Genomic DNA, 21,914 nt, shown 5'->3' with positions numbered 1-21,914 from the left:
GCTGCACTGAAAGTAAAGGGGCTGAATAATTTTGCACGCCCAATTTTTCAGTTTTTTATTTGTTAAAAAAGTTTGAAATATCCAATAAATTTCGTTCCACTTCATGATTGTGTCCCACTTGTTGTTGATTCTTCACAAAAAATTACAGTTTCATATCTTTATGTTTGAAGCCTGAAATGTGGCAAAAGGTCGCAAAGTTCAAGGGGGCCGAATACTTTCGCAAGGCACTGTACATTATTAGGTGGTAAATTCTGGTTTAAGTTTATTTCAACAATTCCTGCTTTGAAATAGTATGTTTTGTTGCTTTATGTTGACTATTACATTTGTATTTAACCAAAAATATGGTAAATTAAATTTTAAATAACTTACCTAGTGAAAAGTTAATATAATATAACGACAGGTATTTTAAATTGGAAATTTAAATCCTATAGTAGAGAGGTTACTCACTAAAATACTTAAAATAGTTATTTGGAACACAGTAGAATGAAAGCAAAAACACTTTCCAAAGAAATCCTGTTTGTTTGTATTTCTCTGTGCAAATTCCGATGCAATTGAGGTTATCTGTCAGGCGAGGGGTTCCTTATGGCTATACCCACACATCAAGTCATTAAATCTGTGCTGTGTCATTTTTGATCGTAAATATTTTTTTATGTGACGAAGAGATGAAAAGCACCTTTCTGCTGTTCTGTGGTCAGTGGTATTGTGCAATTCAGGAGGAGCAGTTTGTGAACTTCTGGAAGTAATCTTTTAGCCACTGGCACTACAGTCATTGCATTAGAGATGGGTCGGATGCTTGTCACCTTTTTCATTTCATTTTCCCCTTGCTTCTTTTAAAATGTCAGGCATTGTAAGCAGCTGTGTGTGCAAGCGGTCAAAATCAAAGTCATTAGAATAGGTTTCCAAAGTTATTGTTGAAAATGTTATGGTTTCTCAATTAATTCAGTTTCCCAGTGTGAGATTTGTATCTTCCGTGGTGTTGTGGGGGAGGGGGTTTCTGAAGGGAGCTGAACGGAGACGTCACTGCCAGGGACCGTATATTTTTTTTAGAAGGTTTTTTTTTTCATTTCATTTACCTGCTTTAAAGTGGTCGGGCCATGGCCCGGGTGGCCTCCCCCAGCTCCGTGGCCACTGCTTCATGCAACAATATATTACAGATTAAAATAACTGCATTTGCAATTAACTGCAGATGCCACGTCAGTTACAAAGAGGTGCCACATCAGTTACAAAGAGGTGCCACGTCAGTTACATAATTTTATAAAGTATGAATAAAATTATTCTGTTAATAATTTTCCATGACATTAGTCATGAGAAAAGCTAAGATTATTCAAAGTTTCATTATTTGTGAAACAACCAATCTATAGAAAGTAAAACTGACATCACAAACGTAACTGACATGGCACTTCAGCAGGGGGGGATGTCTCAGTGATTATCACACAATGTTGTTGTTTGTTGGTAATTTGCTATTTATTCAATAATCTTTTAAGTATTCTAAGTGAAAAGGAATAATTACCTGCATCAGAGGGCAGGTAATTATGGGGGACACTGCTGCTGTACCCTTGAGCAAGGTACTTTACCTAGATCGCTCCAGTATAAACCCAACTGTATAAATGGGTAATTGTATGTAAAAATAATGTGATATCTGCTAAGAAATAAATAATAATAATAATAATAATAATAATAATAATAATAATGTGGTAAAATATAGGGCAGAGTTGAAAAAAATCACAGCAAGTGAAAAATCACTGCAGGCCTGGACCACATGACATGAAAAACAAGATGGCTGCTTGTCACATGATTTGCATTAGCAGCAAATATCATTTGATTTCTGACACTGTAAATATTCCTCTAACATCATCTGCAAAATTAATTAGTAACTGATTCAAATGAATTTTAACCTCATTTGTCGTGGAACTACCCTCTGTTCAAACAAAATGTTTTCTACATCGGGCCACAAACTAAATCATTTCTCCTATCAGCTCGTTTTTCTTTCACCATATTTAAGTTTGTCTTGATTTCATCTCCAGTCACATACTGTTTTTTCAGCATTGTGATTGCCATGCATTTTGGCAAATTCAACAACGCGCAATTTCAAACCTGTTGAGTAGCATTTTTGTTTTTTGTCTGACTGTCCTACTTTATCCAGTCTCAAAGACACCTGCATTATTATAGCATTGCAGTTACAACGAACGGAAGACTGATACGTTTACTCAGCTTTCTAACCAATAGCTGTTTGCTAGGGATTCCAGGGGCGGGTTCAGTCTGAATGTTGACAAATCAATGGCTCTGATTCATAGAGGTGGACAGCTATTGTGTTAACAGTGAAGCTGTTTTCATATTCCGAAGCTTTTTTACTTATTTACTGTTGTAAAATTTGGAATCGCCAGTTGTATTTTACCCCATTTTCTCCCCAATTTGAAATGCCCAATTCGCAAGCCTGGCTCACCACTGCAATCCCCGCGGTAGAGACGAAGACGAACACACGTGTCCTCTGAAACGTGTGCCGTCAGGTGTCCAATTCTTTTCACTCTGGAGCCCCGCCATGCAGCTACCTCAGAGCTACAGCGTCGGAGGACCATGGAGCTCTGGGCTGCTTGTAGGCAGGTCTGCAGGCGCCCAGCCAGTCTACAGGGGTTGCTGGTGCGCGGTGAGCTGAGGACACCCTGGCCGAACTCAGCCGGGCGGCGCTCGGACAATTGTGCACCGCCCCCTGGGAACTCCCGTCCACGACCGGCAGTGGAATGGCTTGGACTGGCGACATCCAGGCTATAGGGTGCATCCTACACTCCAGGTGGAGTGCCTTTTCCGGATGCGCACTCGGATTTCTCTACGTACATGCGTCTGGGTAAAGAGGAGGTCAGCCAAGAGTCTGAAAGCTTGCGTTTTAACATTCAAAATGACTAAGGGTATTGAGAGAACTTTTAATTAGAACAGTGGTTTTGTGTTTCTACCTAGCAACGTGACCTGAGTGCCGTAGATCCTGAAACAAATAATTTGGTTGTTGACAGTTAAGTTTGTATGAGCCATAACTGTGGCTGTAATAATCCCATTGTGGCACTGGTACAGTAGTTTAATATTAAACACACCGGCGCATATGTCTCACCGGTGTATTAGTCGCTCCCCCCTTTTAAGGATCCCACGAAAATGCCTAGAAAATCAACTTATACAGCGGTTTTTATGGTAGGTAAGATTTACTGGTTTAATTTTCTTGTGATATTTATTTTAATATAACTTCTTAGAAAAGTCCCAGACATAGCTGTGTAATAAAAGTACCCACAGTTGGGATGTTTGACACAATGATGTTCAATATATCCTAATCAAGATTAGAACAATTAATAAAAAATACAGCCAAATAGAAACCTTTCATTTCACAAATGAAAAACAGTAAGTCATGCATTTCAACAGAAATCCTAACCTGTTTATCAGAATGCTCCCAGGTTTTCCTCAGACTATTACCTTGTTGTGTTTGTCTTGTGCCCCTATTATAAATACTAAAGCAGGGGTGCCAGTACTTTTGCCACGAACGAATACTTTCAATGAAATAAGTTTATTGTTTTTATAAAGATTAGTTAAATTACTAGAAATTGTGTATTTTTCTTTTTGTTTTATTATAAAGTGGTTTACTAAATGCTTGTCCTTAATCTATTACCTTGAATTATGTTATAATAAGCGTAGGGGGCCAATACTTTTGTCTGCGGCTGAAAGTGGCATGTTGCTCCAGTAACTCTGCAGTTCAAAAGCCTCTTCCCAATGCTTCAGGTAATTGGAAGTACTTTATGAATTACTCTTAAAAATGCTGAAAAAAGGTTAATATTTTAAGTTACAAATGACAGCCCCATTTGGTTATCTGGTCTGATTAGAATCTTGACTGCAGTGCAGGAGCTGTGTCTGGTATTTACAGGTTTTTTTTGTGGAAACTCCATTGTTTTGATCTTGTTTGCCTGGGCAAAACAACAACAGCACTGCTTCCTGTGCCATTGTCTAGGCGCTGCAGCTGAATATCTGGAATACTCGTTTGGAATGAGCTCTGCCTTCTCAGTGTGGATGTGTTAGAATCCCCACACTGCGCTTGGACTGTCTCTGGATGGGAAACTTGACTTGTTGTTTCCACTCTTCTAGTGTATCCCCTTTTTCTTTAAAAACCACTGGTCTCCTTCTATCAATGCCATCCTAAATTTCTACATGTGAACTAGGGAACATGAGGGGGTTTGCCAAATTAGGAACTGCCTGCAACAATTAGTCACTCCCCCCCGGTACCTGAACCAGATTCCTGCTTTCCCCTATAAAAGGTTCCCACGGTAAAAGCAAAGTGTACCATAGACCATAGCAAGAGGGTAGTAAAGCATAGGCAAGCATTGTAAAGTACATAGCTCTATGGTAAAGCATATTACAATGTGTGGTAAACTATGGTAAATGCATAGTATAACCACAGGGAAAGCATAGAAAAGCTAAAATGAGTGTGCAGATTTGCCATGGTAAACCCTTCTAAGGGTTCTTTCCCCTTGCTTGTGATGATGCGCCCAGGAGGAGTGGGGATCTGGGTGGTATTGATGCCTTACTAGTTAATCAGGAGAGGACACTGTGTGCAGGTTAGGATCAGGAGAGGACACTGTGTGCAGGTTGGGGGCTTCTCTCAGATGCACGTGCCGGTAGTTGCCCAGCTTGTGATTGATTTCAAGTGACCTGAACGAAAAGCTATACCAGGTCACTGGACAACTGGAACCTAAGAGCAGTGGAAACAACTTTAGTCTCTGGAAGATTTGCTAGCACTTATTTTTATTATCAATGATATACCCATGCGTCCTGATGGTCTCTCTTATTAATTGGTTTAGAGGGAGGAGATTGTAAAAATATTAGATTAGCATACGTCTTCCAGCTATATTAGTTTTTGTTGCACATAAAACTACAGTAATTGGGGGATGACAGATCATTGAAGCATGGATGTTGAATGTTATGAAAGCCATGATGCCTGCTTGTCCTCTCAACCAACTCCCTGCTATCTTATCTCTTGCGTTGAAAATGATAGCGTTATCCGAATATGGCTGCTGGAAGAAGTTACATATAAGAACTATAGTGGATGTTTAAAAGGTGTTGTCATATGGAAATAAATAGCCAGGGCTTACAAATATACTACTACTGTTGTGGAGGTTTGCCAGTGAATTGTAAATCTGTTACTTCATGTCCCAATGAAGGCCTTGCTATGTATCCTGACAGCGCTATTCATTTCTGCATGGCTATTTCAACCCCCTTCTGCCTGACATCATCGTGTTACAAAGAGCAGTCTGAGGAGAAAGTGCACAGCAGCCTGATCTTTCCAGCTTTTGTTACCCCTGCCCACACAGGACAAAAAGGCATTTGAGTCTGACTCTGCAACCTTCCCATGTCAGACCCAGGCATTTAAACTGCTAAACCAGCTTCTGGCACAAACAGCCCTTGATATTGAAGAGCGTCGATTCAGGCTGGGAGTGTGTTGCCTCTGAAGATTGAGAGGAAATTTTTTTACCTTACATCTAAAATTACCTTCTGGGAATGTGAACAAACTGGGTTGTCAACAAAGAGTGTTGTGAACACTACACAAATCTATTTTATTGAAGCTTCATTTAAATGCAAAAGAAAGCATTTCAGTTACCATTCTTGGCTAGTTCCACATACCCAGGCACTAATAGCACTGCCTTGGTGGCATTAGGTAGACCAAGATTTGCGTTCATCAAGATCTATGACTTTGGCAGTGCAGAAAAAATGGAACCAGGGCCAACGTCGCTGGCATACCTAGAATATTTTTTTGTTGGCTAGACATTTTAGTTCATTTTTTCTGTTTTTTTTAATGCCAGCCACTATTCATGCCCTTTATGTAAATCAGTGTTAAATTAAAGAGACATCACTCTTGTTTGTCAGAACCCAAACCAAAATCAGCAGCCATTGAAATATATGTGTGAGATATTGCTGGGCTATAAATCTGTGAGCCCTCACCCTCCTGCACTGTGCAGCTCCTGTTACCAGTGTGCTACCTTTATGGAGGCTGGGACTGCTGTACACTGTAAACAGAACTGCTTTCAGGCTGTGTAACTGCAAGGAACTATATTAATAATCATTAAAGGTGAACTCGGGATCGGGATCGGGATCGGGATCGGGATCGGGATCGGGGGGGGGGGGGGGGTGGAGTATGAATGTATTAATCTGGTATACATCAGGAGAGATGAACTAAGTTTCAGCTGCAGTGTAACATTTCTATAAAATAATAATAAAATAATAATAAAAAAAAACTTTGGTGTTAAGAGCTTTGGAAAGTGTTATGAAAGGCGCTTTATAAGTACTAGAGGTGCAATCAGAAACTGATTTCTTGATTGAATTTTAGACCGTTAACAATCAATGCATTGAGAGCACTTTAGTATTCAATAAGTTTGTTTTATTACACTTAGTGATTATAACAAATGCATTGAGAACACTTACTAAAATGCAAGAAGACATCAATTTTTTCATTAGATTCTGGATTTCTCTTCCCAAAACAAATAGAAACGGAAGAGCTTCTAGTCCACCGATGTGCAAGGAAAGCATGTGTTTCTGGGTATCTACAGTAGCTATAGCAGCCTCCAAATAGGGCTATTGATTAGTGGGTGTTTAAATAAGGCATATAAATGTAATTGTTGCATCTCTAATTCCAGTGAAGTGTTTGATGGCTGTGCTAGCTGCTTCTGAGCTACAGTATCCCACGCTCAGTTCTACAGGCCTTGCAGTCTGTTTTTGACATTCTTCCGTGACCTAGTCTTTTGTACACTAATATCAGAAAGCACACATTGTCTCGGTGTACAAGCTGCATATCCCACACAAGGCAGCAGATGTTGGCGAGAACATTGAGTCAACCTGACAGGATGACATCTAAGAGCAGGAAACCTGCAAGGAAGGCTGAGGAAGGAGAGGGGCCCTGACTGCAAGTGAAATGACCTGGATCAAATCATATAACATTCAGAGAGGGGCCCTGACTGCAAGTGAAATGACCTGGATCAAATCATATAACATTCAGAGAGGGGCCCTGACTGCAAGTGAAATGACCTGGATCAAATCATATAACATTCAGAGAGGGGCCCTGACTGCAAGTGAAATGACCTGGATCAAATCATGTAACATTCAGAGAGGGGCCCTGACTGCAAGTGAAATGACCTGGATCAAATCATATAGCAACTTGTCCAGGGCCTGAAAATGTCTGAGGGTGGCACTGGGTACCAGTCTTGGCAGTTGGTATGGCACAACTACATTTTTTTGGTCTAATAATATAAATGGCACATCCGATAAATGGTACAAATGCCCCTGAGGGACATCTTTCTTATTAAAATGTTTTGCATGCATTTGAAGATTGTGCATTCGGGGATACCAATACATTTAGGGTATATGTAATACTAACAGAAACTATTACAATTATTTGACAAAAGTTTAAGAAATTGAGAAAGACCTTTAGTTGAAGTGTTGGTCAGTAGTTGGTCAGTAGAATTTCAGTAATTTATTTTAGTATTGCGCCAAGATATTTAATGAGCATGCTCTTTGAGTGGGGTAAAAGGGATACAAAGCGGCCCGCCTCCATTCATTCTGCGTTTTCTTCCTCTGTGTTGGAACAGATTGTATGAGAGGTGTTGAATAGAAAAATGTTTCTGAGGAATGTTAGAGAAGTGGATGCCAGGGACCATGACATTAAGCAAGTGTCACAAAGACTGCTGACGGCTCACACTGTTTTGTTTGGAATAGCTGTGCAAGTGCAAGCGCTGTGCTTCCAAAGTTATATGATTTGCATATCCTGACTTTCAGCACCGGAGAAAGGCTTAGTGTTTCACGTGAGTGATGCTCAGTGTAGAATATAGAAGGGGTAGCTGCTGGGCTTTATTGCATCACTAAAAGGCATCAATGTTGTAATGCATAGGCAGTGTTGGACACTTTACTGAAAAAAGTAACTATTACTTGTTTCTTCCTTATTACTTAATAAAAAAAATAGCGCATTGTATTACTCGTTACATGTTACTTGTTACATTTCTTTCTCTTGTCTTGTCCTGCGAAACAGTTTTACGTTTTTACTATACTGGTAATTAGTTTATTAAATGTGTCAAACAAACAACATTTGACATTGATATTGTTGTCGTCGTCCTCAGTAATCTCAAAGTAGTGGCAATACCTCCAACCATAGAAGGTAGGCTGTGATACTTGCAAAGTCATTTTTTGAATTATTTCCTCCCTGATCTTTTATGGTTACTTTAATGTGGTTACTGGATAAACTGCAGAGCGACATTTTGCTTGTTAACATAGCAGCTGTACAGGGCTTGTTAGCTTTTATCCGTGTTTGGTTTTTGACAACTGCGTTAGAACTATTTTAAACAAAAAATGAATCCAGCAATGACAAAATTCACAGATAGAAAAAATAATTTATTATGAATGGAAAACCATGAATCATATTTAGTGTGGGTCTCTGTGAATTCAGACCAAGAAAGGCTGATCATTTAGGAGTTCAAAACATTTCTGTCTACCTTATTGGTGTTGTGGCCAATACGGCACCAAAACACGATTTTAGAAAAGAGAGATCATCATTTTTCATTTGTTTAGTTCATGCTTCCCTGAGCTACAGCAGAGCCTACATATGAAATGCATAACCTCCGGCTGCTGCAGGTAGTCACAGGAGCTTTCTCTCTTTAATTCAAGGGGGAGTAATGCAAACAAACCAGAAAGCTAGCAAGTTCTGGTTACTGAGTGCAAAGAAAGGTAAGCTTTGAACATGAATGCGTTGTACTACCTAAAATTTCATACTGCTTTAAGATGAAATAGGAGGATTCAAATGCTGAAGACCTGTCAACATTCTGTGCGTCTGCAATCCGAAAATAACTCAAGTAGAAAAGGAAGAGCGCATATAAAGCCTAACTGAATGGCAGACTGTGCCGAGGAAACTTGAGATGAGAATAATGGGTTATTCATCTGCTGCTAATGTAGGAGTCCTAACAGTTGTCCTGTTACTCCTTATCTAAAGATCTCTGTGTTTGTCGTGGTTTTGTGGACTGATCTAAAAACCCTTTCCATTGCCAGCACTGTCTCTGTTCCTCCAGTCTACAATAGCAGTTATTCACCCCCGAGGAATTGTTTTGTCTTGTATTCAAAACTGACTTTACTTTTCCGCAATGAATTGGACCCTAGCTGAAGTCCTATGTGTAGCAACGTGAATGTAAAACTAGTGCCTGTTGCACAGGAAGTGAATCAGTAGTGTGGTGGCAGGATGAGCTTAGAATGAAGTCTGGGGAAGTGATCTGCAGCAATGCCATGTAGCGTAATGATGAGGTCTGGCAATGTTTATGAAATAGCCATTCTTTTAATATTGTTAGCTCAGAAGGCATGTTGAAATATTAGATATGATATTGGTGTGTCTTTTTAAACATTTTAATTTAATTAAAGCTCTGAACTTGCTTATTCTCTATCCAGTTCATGATACCAAGCCAAAACCAGAAATATAAAAGTTGAGACTAATTTAGGTTTAAATGTGTTCATATTCTTTTTATTCATGAGAAAAACAGAACAGAAGGCAGCTTCCAGGCAACTCCAAAATAAATGTGAAGATTTTGTTTCTTGAACATTGCCTGCGGTGGAACTTGCTTAAAAAATGACAGCAAAGATTGTCTCGAGTCTCGTTTAGCCATTGTAAAGCTACAACTCCTTCTATGGCCAGTTGTGGTAGTGCTAGTCCATTTGGTTCCCCCTTACTGCATTAAGTTAATTACATTTTTAGAAATGATTAGGGCTGTGTTTGAAGGTTCGTTCTCTTGCCAGGGATTCGAAGATTGCTTTAAACCTTCGAAGGTTCGTCAGACGCCATTCACGCAAAAGTGAACGTTGTTTCCTGTCAACAGAAACTGTTTGACAATGTGTGAATGTTATAAATCACACGTTAAATGTCACTCACATGCACAATTCAGTCTCTTGATTTAGTATAATGCACATTACGTAAACAAAAGTTGTTATATTATTTGTATAAAATCCACTACCAAATTCTTATATGTAGCAACTCTATATGGCACCACTGCTGTGTACTGGAGCAGGGTATAGTATCCAAAGCACTGGGGGGGGGGGGTAGATCTCAGTAAAATATGTACTGATTACCTTGTGTAGCACCGGCCGCCCCTCCCCCCCTCCAGTTCGTGTTATCCAGAGGCAAACCTTCAATTTATTAATTCGCCATCATGACAGCAAAGTGTTTTATAGCGTAAGCTGTGTTAAAAGAAACGTCTTGAAACCCCCCTGCGGTTTTGGGATTTTTTTGTTAAATGCCTAGACGACCCAAAAATTCAACTTGAATGCAAACTGTGCAAGCGACTTGTATCATGGAGGCATAACCAATCTCTGGGGTTACTAGACAAGCGTAAGTTCATATTATTATTATTATTATTAGTAGTAGTAGTATTAATATTTTAGTAGTAGTGAAATGTGATTGATAACCTGCTTGGAAGGTTGACTGTTAAATAAAGCTTTGTTTTGCCTCAATCTGCTGCAGTTGGTGCTGCTGCAATGCAAGCTTGCTGTATATATCACAAACAGCATCAATTACATGTAAATAAACAACATGTATTTTTATTTAATTTATAATTTATGACTGTTCTATATAATGTATTTTTAAACTACATGTGAATGTTTTATTCTATTTATATGGATAATGGTAAAATAATAGGATTTTTAATCCTATATAAACAAGTAGCTATGGTGACGTCACCAGTAAATTATGCAAATGAGTACTATCAAAGGTTCGAACCTTCCTTCGATAATGTGTTCCGAACCTTTGAAGGTCGAAATGTACCCTTCGTTGCAGCCCTAGAAATGATTAACCCAGGATAGCCTTGTTTGTTGTAGGCTTCCCTGGAGTTATGACTGGGTGGGACTGGGAGCAATGTGCGTCTCTACCACTGCACCTTCATCTTTATGACAGTTTCTGGAGGGTTGCATACACATTTCACTCTCAATGAAACTCTTTTTATTGATGGGCATCCCACAAAGACACAATAGATCCTATTCACTGAACAGATAAGAATTTGTATATTTAAATCTGCGTCTATTTGAAGTCTATTTTTAGCAGCAAGGTGTTTTATTGGTTTTGGAATTTCAGAAAGTTTAGTAAGTCTGAATTCCATTACAATAATGGCTGCACATTTGGATTTCATGCGAGTTGGGGCTGGGTGCACCAGCAAGCTAATTTTATTAGAAGTTGTTCTTTATCACAAATGCAACTTGCGTTCTGGCACCGATTTATTTTAAACAGTCAGTGACTGTGTGTGACCAAAGCCATTGTTCAGCACCATTCATGGGAACTAAATTCATGAGCATCAGGTAAAAGGTAGCAAAAGCAGATATCGGAGGGCCTCCGAACATTTCCTGTGCCGTTGTCAGACTCTCCAGAAATGCGTTGCTCTTTGTTGATACTACCAGCGATTGCAGGTCAGATACTGACTTTGACAGAATTTCAGCATTCGTGGTTGTATGCTCTCATATGTTCCACATTTCATTTACTCTATAAAATTAAAAAATGTAAAATATACTTTGTGCTTTTTCTTGTTAATGAGGGGTTAAAAGTTTTCCCAGGCCAATCAGAGTTTTGCATGTGTGCGCAAAGTTGAATAAGCCTGGTGTTCCCTTGAAAAAAAAATTGCTTTCAAATTCACGTTTCCCATCAAGAAATTAAGACAAAAAAGATTTACACAGTTTGCTAGAGTTTTGTCTTTTAGCTTATCCCAGGAACAATCCTTCTGTTCGGGCTTGTGACTCACAATCCAGGAGGATGATCAGTTCTCGCATCATCTCTTCCAGTCGTGCCCTGCTCAGTTGAAACCTCTGCGGAAGGCAAAGGTTCTGAGGTTTGTTTTGGCAGTGTTTCAGTAGCTTTGCTGCTTGAATGACTGTCTCAGTGTGTGCTGGGGAATTTCCCATCTCCCGGGTTGGAATGACTCACTGTCAACCAATGCATCGTTAATGAGCTAGTTAAAGAAACTTCAGTGACTCTAGTAATACCCCCACAAATACTATTAATAACCCGTTACAGGTGTCACTTCATGAGTGATACCATCAGACCACTGCAGAAACCCTTGCATACCAAGAAAATAACAACCTCTGACAAGTAAACGTTCAATCCACAGGGACGTGCAATTCATATTGCCCGACGCTCGGGACAACAACATTTGTGTGAGGGACAACAAGTTTTGCAAGATGGCTTCCAAGAGAGCCTCTGGCAAGGCTCAGACTAATCTTTTAACAAGTTATTTACATTTTTTGTAAATTGGCAAATAAGTGATGCTGCTTTCTTAATACATGAACCTGACATTTAAATGCAGCAATCTAGTAGAGTTAAAAAATACCATAGTCGCAAAGGTATTGGCGGATTAGAAAAAATCGTGTTTTGTAATTTATAAAATTATTTCCGAGTCTACTTTGTGGTCAAGTGTGTACTTGTTGGGATGTTTAAAACAAAAACAAAAAAAAAAACGGGAAGTTTACTGTTCAGAAGCATTTCAAGACAAACTTTCTCTGGTAAAAAATGTAATGATTAATTTTTTTAATTCGATTTTAGTGTTCCTATTTTTTTTTTTTTTTAACTAGATTTTAACAGAAACGATATTAGTTATTTATTGAACATAAACATTCCGGGCTCCCGAGTGGCGTATCCAGTAAAGGCGCTCCGCGCGGAGTGCAGGATGTGCCCTATAGCCTGGAGATCGCAGGTTCGAATCCAGGCTATGTCACAGCCGACCGTGACTGAGAGTTCCTAGGGGGCGGCACACAATTGGCTGAGCGCTGCCCGGGTAGGGAGGGCTTAGGTCGGCAGGGGAATCCACGGCTCACTGCGCATCAGCGACTCCTGTGGCCGATAGGGCGCCTGTGGTTCTGCAGTGGAGCCGCCAGATTTGTGTTGTCCTCCAGCACTGTAGGTCTGGTGGCATTGCACATGCACAATCCATCGTTTTGTGAAACTATTAAAACTTGGAGATTGACCAATATGTTTATAGTGATAGAAATGAAATGCTTATATATGCGATTATCTGTACAATATTCTATTATTTAAAAATAAAACAGCCTGTAAATCTCATGATAATGTGTTTATGTATTGATTAATGTATGTATTTATTTTTCAGTGAGAGTAGTGCAGGGAAATTTAGAATTTTAAGGATAAGTAGATTATTCTAGCATTTTGTCCCATGGACAAGAAGTTTTTTTCAGAAATTGCACACCCCTGAATCTAGAATTGCTTCATGACAACAAGACCCCCCCCCCCCACACACACACAATTGTATTGGTACCCCAGTATACAAGTTGTGACAGTCCTCATTGCAGAAAAACAAATGAAAAATAAGTATCCCACCTAGTCTGTCACGTTGGTAGTACATGGTCTAGCCTGGTGTATGTAATAAAAGAAGAGATTCCCCAGCTACCAAGCAATGATGTCAATGCCCCATGGAGAGGTGGTTTCATTTCAGTCATAGCAGTGTGGTGCGATGACATGAACCTGTATCTGTGGAATCAGAATGGGGTGACCACCAATTGGAACATTGTTCTAGTGCACATACACAGGGGATCAAAACACAGACTTATAATAGATGTGCTGTTCCTGGTCTTCACTGTTAAATGTACGAGTGCTTAGTAACATCGCAGCACTGGGACATGTCAAGGATGACAGTTTGAGGAGGCGTGTCCAGGTGCTTCAAAGTTTTGGTTTAGTTTATCCCTGTCCCTGAATGAGAGGCATGCGCTCCTACCCCTATTTGGTTTTGGAGAAGGAAATATATGTTTCATGTGAAATTTACCAGTAACATAAACCACAACAAATGCAACATTTTTCTTAAGACTTGAATGAAAGCCGCACGCATCATCAATTTTTAAATGTACTTTTGTTTTTTTAGCAGCAATTAGTTAGTGATAAAATAATTGGCCAGCCATAGCGTTGTTTTATTTTTTATTTTTTGCCCTGTGTTTGGGACCTAGAGTAAGCTTGTTGTTGGAAGGTTTTGTCAGTTGTGTATTTCAGCTTGTCTCAGATTCTAATATTGTGTTATGTTGTTGTTTTAGGTTTATCCTGCAGTCTAAAGAAGTGATTCATAATCAACTCCTGGAAAAGCAGAAGGGAGCAGATGAGAAGATAAAGGAACATGAGGTGAGTCCTGAACCAGGGCTGTAGTGTTTCACTGTGGAGAAGGAGAAAGGCAGGCACCTGTTTCAGTCAAAATCATTATACCGAGGTGTTTTAGATTCACTACAGATCGGAAATGACATGAGTGAAGATCAGTGCCAACTGGGGCCTGTGAGTCCATCTGTATGAGACTGTCATTGAGCCCTCGCTGGTTACTTGCTGAGCTGGTGTACATCCGGGAAAAGGCGCTGGGCTTTCACAAGCCAAAAATCCCCACTTTGTGAGAAGCAACAGCAGCATGCCCATGTCTAGCTCTATAGTGTCCTTGGAAAATGCTGTAAGAATTCATTTTATTGATGTTCCTCTTTGACACCATGCCAAGAGATTCTCAAAACTGCATTTTTTACATTTCTTGGATCTTAGTGTATGTACATGTGTGCTGTAACTGGAACTAAAATCAGTTTTGTTATTCAAAGAATATATATATATATATATTTGATCTGAACATCCTGCATATGCTTTGGTAAACATTTCTCAACTCTCTCAGAGAAACTGGAGTATGTGAACTCCTCAGTGCTATGAAAAAGGAGTGTTTGTGGTTCAGGCATTGGTGCTCCCTCTTTTGTTTCCTTGCCTAAGATAGACTAAACAAGCAATGATGCAGAAAAGAGAGTCTGGCCTTTTATATATGTCTCTGTGTTCTGTGGATAAATGTGATCATGTTGTGAGTATATTTCATATCGCTCCGGGGTGTCAGGGGCTCTGTCAAAGAGTGCAAATGAATAGAATCCACTGAACATGTTTAGAGGTAGCCACAAAACACTTATGAACGTATTAGATGTCATTGCATCTAAATAAAATAAAACGGGTGTAAGGCTGATAATGTATTTGATCTGTTTATGTAGAAGATGTTGTGGTTTAAACTTTTACAATGTTTTGTCAGTTACATTCTGAGAGTGAGATCTACACTCTGGGTACTAGTGCAACGTTCTAATAGGGATTTGACTCGTGCTGTATATACAGTATTTTTTTTTACATTCGATAGTTGATGTAAAAATACAAGGAAACCTGTACGCCCACGACCCACAATAGGTGTTACTGATGGAAAGAGCTGCTGCTCTCCCTGGAGAGTCCACGACCCGCTTTCCCTTGGCTCAGGGCAGTGAATGGAGTGTGGAGACGGATTGCTGCCCTGCTTGCCTCAGAAGAATTCCCCAGGAGGCTGTCTCAGGGCAGTGGATGCAGCGTAGAGATGGATTGCTGCCTCAGAAGTTCTCCTGGAGGCTGTCTCAGGGCAGTGGATGCAGCGTGGAGATGGATTGCTGCCTCAGAAGTTCTCCTGGAGGCTGTCTCAGGGCAGTGGATGCAGCGTGGAGATGGATTGCTGCCTCAGAAGTTCTCCTGGAGGCTGTCTCAGGGCAGTGGATGCAGTGTGGAGATGGATTGCTGCCTCAGAAGTTCTCCTGGAGGCTGTCTCAGGGCAGTGGATGCAGCGTGGAGATGGATTGCTGCCTCAGAAGTTCTCCTGGAGGCTGTCTCAGGGCAGTGGATGCAGCGTGGAGATGGATTGCTGCCTCAGAAGTTCTCCTGGAGGCTGTCTCAGGGCAGTGGATGCAGTGTGGAGATGGATTGCTGCCTCAGAAGTTCTCCTGGAGGCTGTCTCAGGGCAGTGGATGCAGTGTGGAGATGGATTGCTGCCTCAGAGGAGGTCCCCTGGAGGCTGTCTCAGGGCAGTGGATGGAGTGGAGGTGGATTGCTGCCTCAGAGGAAGTCCCCAGGAGGCTGTCTCAGGGCAGTGGATGGAGTGGAGGTGGATTGCTGTGCTGTGCTGGAGCTGACGCTGCAGTGTCTGAACTTGCCTCTCCAGCCCCAGTGCCTCACAGACTGCTCTGTAGCAGAGCTCCAACTCTCCCAGTGTTCCCATGCCAAGCTCTTGCATTTTCTCCAGCTCAAGGCGCCCCTTTCTGTCTCCCTTAGAAAGCTCCATTGTTTTGTCTCCTTCCGCATGGCACGATACATTCACTCAAACAGAAGCTTTTTCTATTTCTGTTGGAGTTAAATTACTTCCTTGGATGCTTGAGGATGGAGGTAAAACTAACAAAGTCAAGTATACGACTGTTTCAGTGAATGCAGTTGTGTTAGTCATTGGTCAAAATGTTTAGTCTGCTTGGTAGTTCTGTCTTAGAATGTTAAACTATTTCTGTAATAACAGTGGTTAAAAATAAGGATTGCCCTGAATACTAGCATATATCAACATTGTCCATGCTTGTACCCTTCAGAGGATGCATGTTCCTGAGGGGGTTTTATTTTAGGTGTCTGTGCAGTATATCTGTCTGTGTGTATTTCACTGTTTTACCAATAGGCCCCTGTGTCTACATTTTATTGAGAGTATTGGAATCTGGAGATATAGAGAGATGTCTTTTTTACATGTACATATGGAAAGTTAGATTTTACAGGGCGGAGGGATTTGTACACTACTTGCTATATTCTGAAAGGGAATTCGGTGACGTTAGTGTCGTCATTCTGAACCACAATGGTTTGGGTGCATCATGCTCATGATTTAACGTTGACTGCCACAACAGGCTTTCTGTTCGAGATGAAATCAAGCTTGAGTTCAGTAGTCTAGTCTACACGCACTCTCTCACAGCTAACAACCAACATTCTCACATTCATTTCTGGAGGGCCTCTTTTGTAGCCCCTCCAGCAGTGTCTGCTCGTTCCACTTCAGCTTGGCAGCTGTGCAGTTGCTATTACTTGTGTCTGTCTGCTGAATCTAATCCTGGTATTGAGAGTGTTTTCTTCCTTTGCTAATACTGGATTTAACTCTCCTGAACTGCCTGTCCTTACCCCTTTCAGACTGGTGTCTGGGGCAGCCATGCAGCTACACCCGAGGATCACAGCTATTGATCCAGCGCAGCTTTGATGACAGAGCCTGTTGTCCCTGTTTGATGACAGAGCCTGTGTTTCCTGTTTTGATGACAGAGCCTGTGTTCCCCTGTTTGCTTAGTGTGCTGTAATATTTGTTTTTGATGACCTCTTTCCTTAAAGATAATGTTTTTGCCCCCCCCCCCAATCTCTTTGTCCAAGTATGAGAAGACGGAGTCTGTTTTGGGAGAGATTGTCTGAAAGCTGCAGTGTTTGAAGCCGTCAGAGCCAGCAGAGTTATCAGAGCTAGATAAAGAGACAGAACTTGTGTTCTGTAGCAGGAAATAATGTTTCTATTCTGGAGTTTTGTGTCTGCAATCTATATATGGACTTTTACAGTATGGCAATCTGACTTCCTTAGTTTTTCTTTGTTGATTATTGAAAACATATGATGCTCGCTCTCCCAGCACTGCTATTCTGGGAACTTTTAGTAGACAGATGTTGGCAGGGCAATACTGAAAATAACACGTGGCAGGACTATTGGGGACTTTCTCCAGCTCTTGGTGGTGCTGAAAGGCTGAAGATGAGGTGACCTTTTATGTAAAGAGTTCTTTTGAAAGTGCTGACACAGTGCTTTGTCCACTCTGCTGCAGTGATGCATGCTGCCCACTCACTGGTACCCTGGCACCATTCAGAAGGGATTTAGGAAATAAAGAGAGCAAGTGCTTTCACACACACACTCGTTCCATGATACAACAGGGCACGAGTCACAGCCTGGTCTGCGCTAGACCAGTCCTCTGCGTTATGTCAGTGAATCTGAATAAAAGTTAAAGACCTTTTTGTTTATTTTATATTTCGAATTTAGGAGAGACAAAGGCACTGTATACAGTTCGGTACCGTGAGAGCCTCCCCTCACAGCTCTGCACCTCAGTCCTGAACTGAAAAGCCCCTGCCTGCAGTCACTCCTGGGCCTCTCGAGCACAGACCTCACTGCAGTGGTTTAGTGGTGTGGAGGATATACTCTGGGGGTTCAGTGTAGATTCATTTCAAAGGCATCCAGAGACGAGAGCTCCGCGTGGCTCTTGTACAAGAGATTCAAGTGTGTTTATTATGTCTTGTGGACCATGTTATCCTGGGCAGATAGCTGCTGCATATTGACTAGTTTCAGACATTTAGACAAAGTGATAATAACAAATACAAACATCACACTGCGTCTCTTCATACATATCACACACACCACCAGTTACAAGCCATGCTGTGCTGATTTTATTGGTCCTCTCCAAAGTTACTGCTGGCTGAGAGAGTAGACGTTTTGAGTGACTGCAGGGGTGTGCAATTCATATCACCCGACGCCCGGGACAACAAGATTTGTGTGAGGGACAACAGATTTTACTGTTATACTCTGCATGTCGGACAAGTACTTTTTTTCTTCTTTTGTCGCAACGTTCTTTTGCTAGAAAAACTCCCTTAGATTTCTAGGGAGTCACGCAAGGTCCTGAAAACTAAACTCTCGCATATAAAAAAATAAATAAAAAAATGCTCAACTCTAAACATTAAATAAAAATATATACAGAGTACACATATCCTTTTAATTCACAAACCGTCAGTCACACACAGTAACAAACGTATTTATTTAATGCAACAATACTATTACATTGCCTTTGTCTTCAGTAATGATGCGCTTTAAAATCATGGTATTTACTGTAACTGAACCCGAAACCAAAGATACTGAAATGCTGCACCTCAGAATAAAATGTATCTCTGTTGGCCTTGGTGTGTGAAGTCTGACGTAGTTTGAATCTTTTTAATTATTATTTTTGTTTTGCCATGTGTCATGCACAAACATCAGATGGGCTCAATTCTGGCAAGTATGTTTGGACTGAATTACATTTTCTTTATTTGATTTCATGAAAATATTATTATTCACTAATTGGTGTTCATTGTTTAATAAAAGCAAAATCATAAACGTTATATTCTCTTTGTGTGTGTGTGTGTGTGCATGAATGCGCATCCCTGGACTGTAGTGTAGGGATGGAGAGGCCAGTTGTGACTGTAGTGTAGATAGTATAGTAAGGCCAGTGCCACTTAGCAAGCCTCACTCATCAATCTTTTAAAATGATATAATCACAGGTTGCACCAGGGAAGCTACTCAGAACATTAGATAATGATTCATCCAAATGAAAAGTTCTGAAACATGGCCAGTCGACCATGCACATGACCATATGTTGAACCCTAAATGCATTATCTGGATTCTAGGAATTAATTTGGTTAGCACTGCAGTGTACAGTAATTTGGAACAGTGCAAGTCAACTCTATAGTTGAACATGAAACAGTTATCCAACGTTACGTCTTTTCACGCATGTTGATGCACACAGTAAGAGGCCAAGGTGATGCAACCGGTTTACTGGCATGTCATGCATTTCACCAAGGGGAGCTGGGTTTGAATATTCTGAATAATCAGAACACGCTTGCAAGACGAGTTTAAAAAAAAAAAAAAAAATCCACTGTGGGCACAATGGCCATCTAATATATTTACTGTGGACTCAAAAATAGAAACAGTCTGTTGAAACTCAGTTGTGAAGCACTATAAATACATCAAGGCATTTGGAATAAACACTGTAGTTTACACAAAGGGCTTCTGTGTGAAATAGTGTGTGTTATGTTTTTACATGTTAGCTTGAATATATCTTTAAAATGGTTAAAGTAGCTAATAAAATAATTCTATAAATAGTACCTGATGTGTACTTCCATTCTCTATGGAAGTGCGTCACAGGAAAGATTGATGGAATTGCTGTGTTATCAGTAACTGCTTTCATTTCGAATGACTTCATTTGGTGTTCAATATAAAATACATTTTTAGCTTTCCTACTTGTATCTAATCCTATTAGAATCACAGCACCTGTAAAGTATTACCAGGAGACTTGTTAGGTGTGTTTTTGTGGTGTCAGGATGACCAGGTTAAACCTAAACTGGCCCCATTACAGGAAAACCTGTACAAGCACAAAGTACAAATGCATGGGCCCCTGAGTGGGGCGCTGCGGCGTTACCCCTGAGAGTGCTCCTGCGGCGTTACCGCTGAGAGGGGCGCTGCGGCGTTACCCCTGAGAGTGCTCCTGCGGCGTTACCGCTGAGAGGGGCGCTGCGGCGTTACCCCTGAGAGTGCTCCTGCGGCGTTACCCCTGAGAGTGCTCCTGCGGCGTTACCCCTGAGAGGGGCGCTGCGGCGTTACCCACATATTTAAGGCATGCTTGTTCATTCAACCCTACACAGCTTTGTCTTCCTCATACATCATTTTTCAAGCAGTTTATTGCTGCCATGCATTATGAAATACTAGCTTCCTGTTTTGTATTGTATTTAGTCAACATGCAGAGATTCTCTGAATGTATAAACCATATGACTCCCCGTTCAGTACACTTTGCCATGTTTCACGTATAATGCGGCAAACTTAACTGTGTCTTTTTTGAAAGTACTGAATTTCAAAACTGTTGACTCCAAACTGTAATTGTGACATTTTTTTTCAGAAGGCAAAACCAGTACCCGCATATACAGAGGATTCTCTTAATCATGTAATAATCGCAGGCTCAGAACATTTGAGTTTATCATGTCCTAGCCAAATGCAGTGTGAAACGTATATGGAGGCTCGGAGTGTACGATGGCAGCTTGGTGAAGACTGGTGCAGAATCAAGGCACTTGCGTCTGAGTGAGATGGACAGATAGGATCAACGCATCAGAGTCCCTTTTATTAATCGCCCTAAAAAAAAAAAAATTTGGGAATATTGTTATTAAACTCTCTAGTTTCTTGTGCCTTTAAGTTGAGTCTTAAATGCGCAGTGTGTTCGTGACACACTGTCTAACCCTCTCCACTGTATTGAACTGTAAGGATCTTTTCTCAAAGGCTGTGTGCATCACCAGGGGGTTTCTTAAACCATCCACACTTACAGCACTGGATGGCAAAAATGCCAGCAAAAAATGTTCCATTGATTACATTGTTCTCATGGAATGTGAATTAGTTACAATCCTTGTTATTTTTAGTGTTGGTGCTTGGCAGTTCTCATCAAGTTTATTTCCTTTTGATAAGGTAGCTGGGGGTTTATATATATAGAAAACAAAAACAAACTCAAGAGTAAGAAGTGAGCAAGTAAAGCAGTGGTTATCAGATCCGTCCGCAGACAAGCCACACAAACCCTCCCAGTCCGGCCCATCGGCTCCTCTCTTAATCCACCTCTCAATGCTGCCTGCCATGCAGATTCCATTCAGCCCATTTCACTCCTGGGCTGGGCGGTTTACATTCTTACTCCTCTGACTGCTTCCTTTCATGAGCCCTGCTTTTTGCAAGAATCTTTTTTATTGGAAATCCACTGAACTACTGTAAAATATACAGCCTTAAATGAAGGTCATTATTGCAAACATGTTTTTATAACCCTGACAATTGTCATGCAGTGTCCCTGTGTTGCTCCCAGTCCCACTGACGATGAACCCTGGCATGACCATGTGACTCCAGGTTCAGTTTTTTTTTTCCCAACTCGCTGCAATGCATTCTGGTACTTGCAGTCCTGCATCTTTTAGTGGAGAGAAGGTACACAAGGAGTGTTTAATGTCCACAGCCCAGATAGTGGAGTACAGTGCCCTCCTTTACGATAAAGTATAAGAAGCTTTAAAGGTGATAGGCATTTTCACCGTTCAAAGTTGTTACTTTACATAATGATATTTGCGGATATGGTTTCCTTTCTTTAAAAAAAAAAAAAAGTGTGTGTATATATGTATATGTGTGTGTGTGTGTATATATATATATATATATATATATATATATATATATATATATATATATATATATATAATTTATTTAATTAATTAATTACACTACCTTCAACCTGTTTTTTAGCTGAGAAACGGAATCGCCCCAAGTTCAGAAAACTGCAATTTG

The 21,914-nt window shown here is 40.6% G+C and overlaps 1 protein-coding gene across 1 annotated transcript in view; it reads left to right on the top strand.

Moving 5' to 3' along the window:
• Nucleotides 1-21,914, top strand: part of LOC117431378 (prefoldin subunit 1-like) — a 50,613-nt gene that overhangs the window by 6,383 nt on the left and 22,316 nt on the right. The window contains exon 3 of the mRNA XM_058996030.1: nucleotides 14,065-14,149. Within this exon, the coding sequence (XP_058852013.1) occupies nucleotides 14,065-14,149 (85 nt within the window). The remainder of the gene's footprint in view (nucleotides 1-14,064; nucleotides 14,150-21,914) is intronic.

The sequence above is a fragment of the Acipenser ruthenus genome, chromosome 22 (assembly GCF_902713425.1).
Source record: "Acipenser ruthenus chromosome 22, fAciRut3.2 maternal haplotype, whole genome shotgun sequence".
Taxonomy (NCBI): domain Eukaryota; kingdom Metazoa; phylum Chordata; class Actinopteri; order Acipenseriformes; family Acipenseridae; genus Acipenser; species Acipenser ruthenus.
Note: the sequence above shows the minus strand (reverse complement) of the source record. Positions and strands in the feature narration are given on the sequence as shown.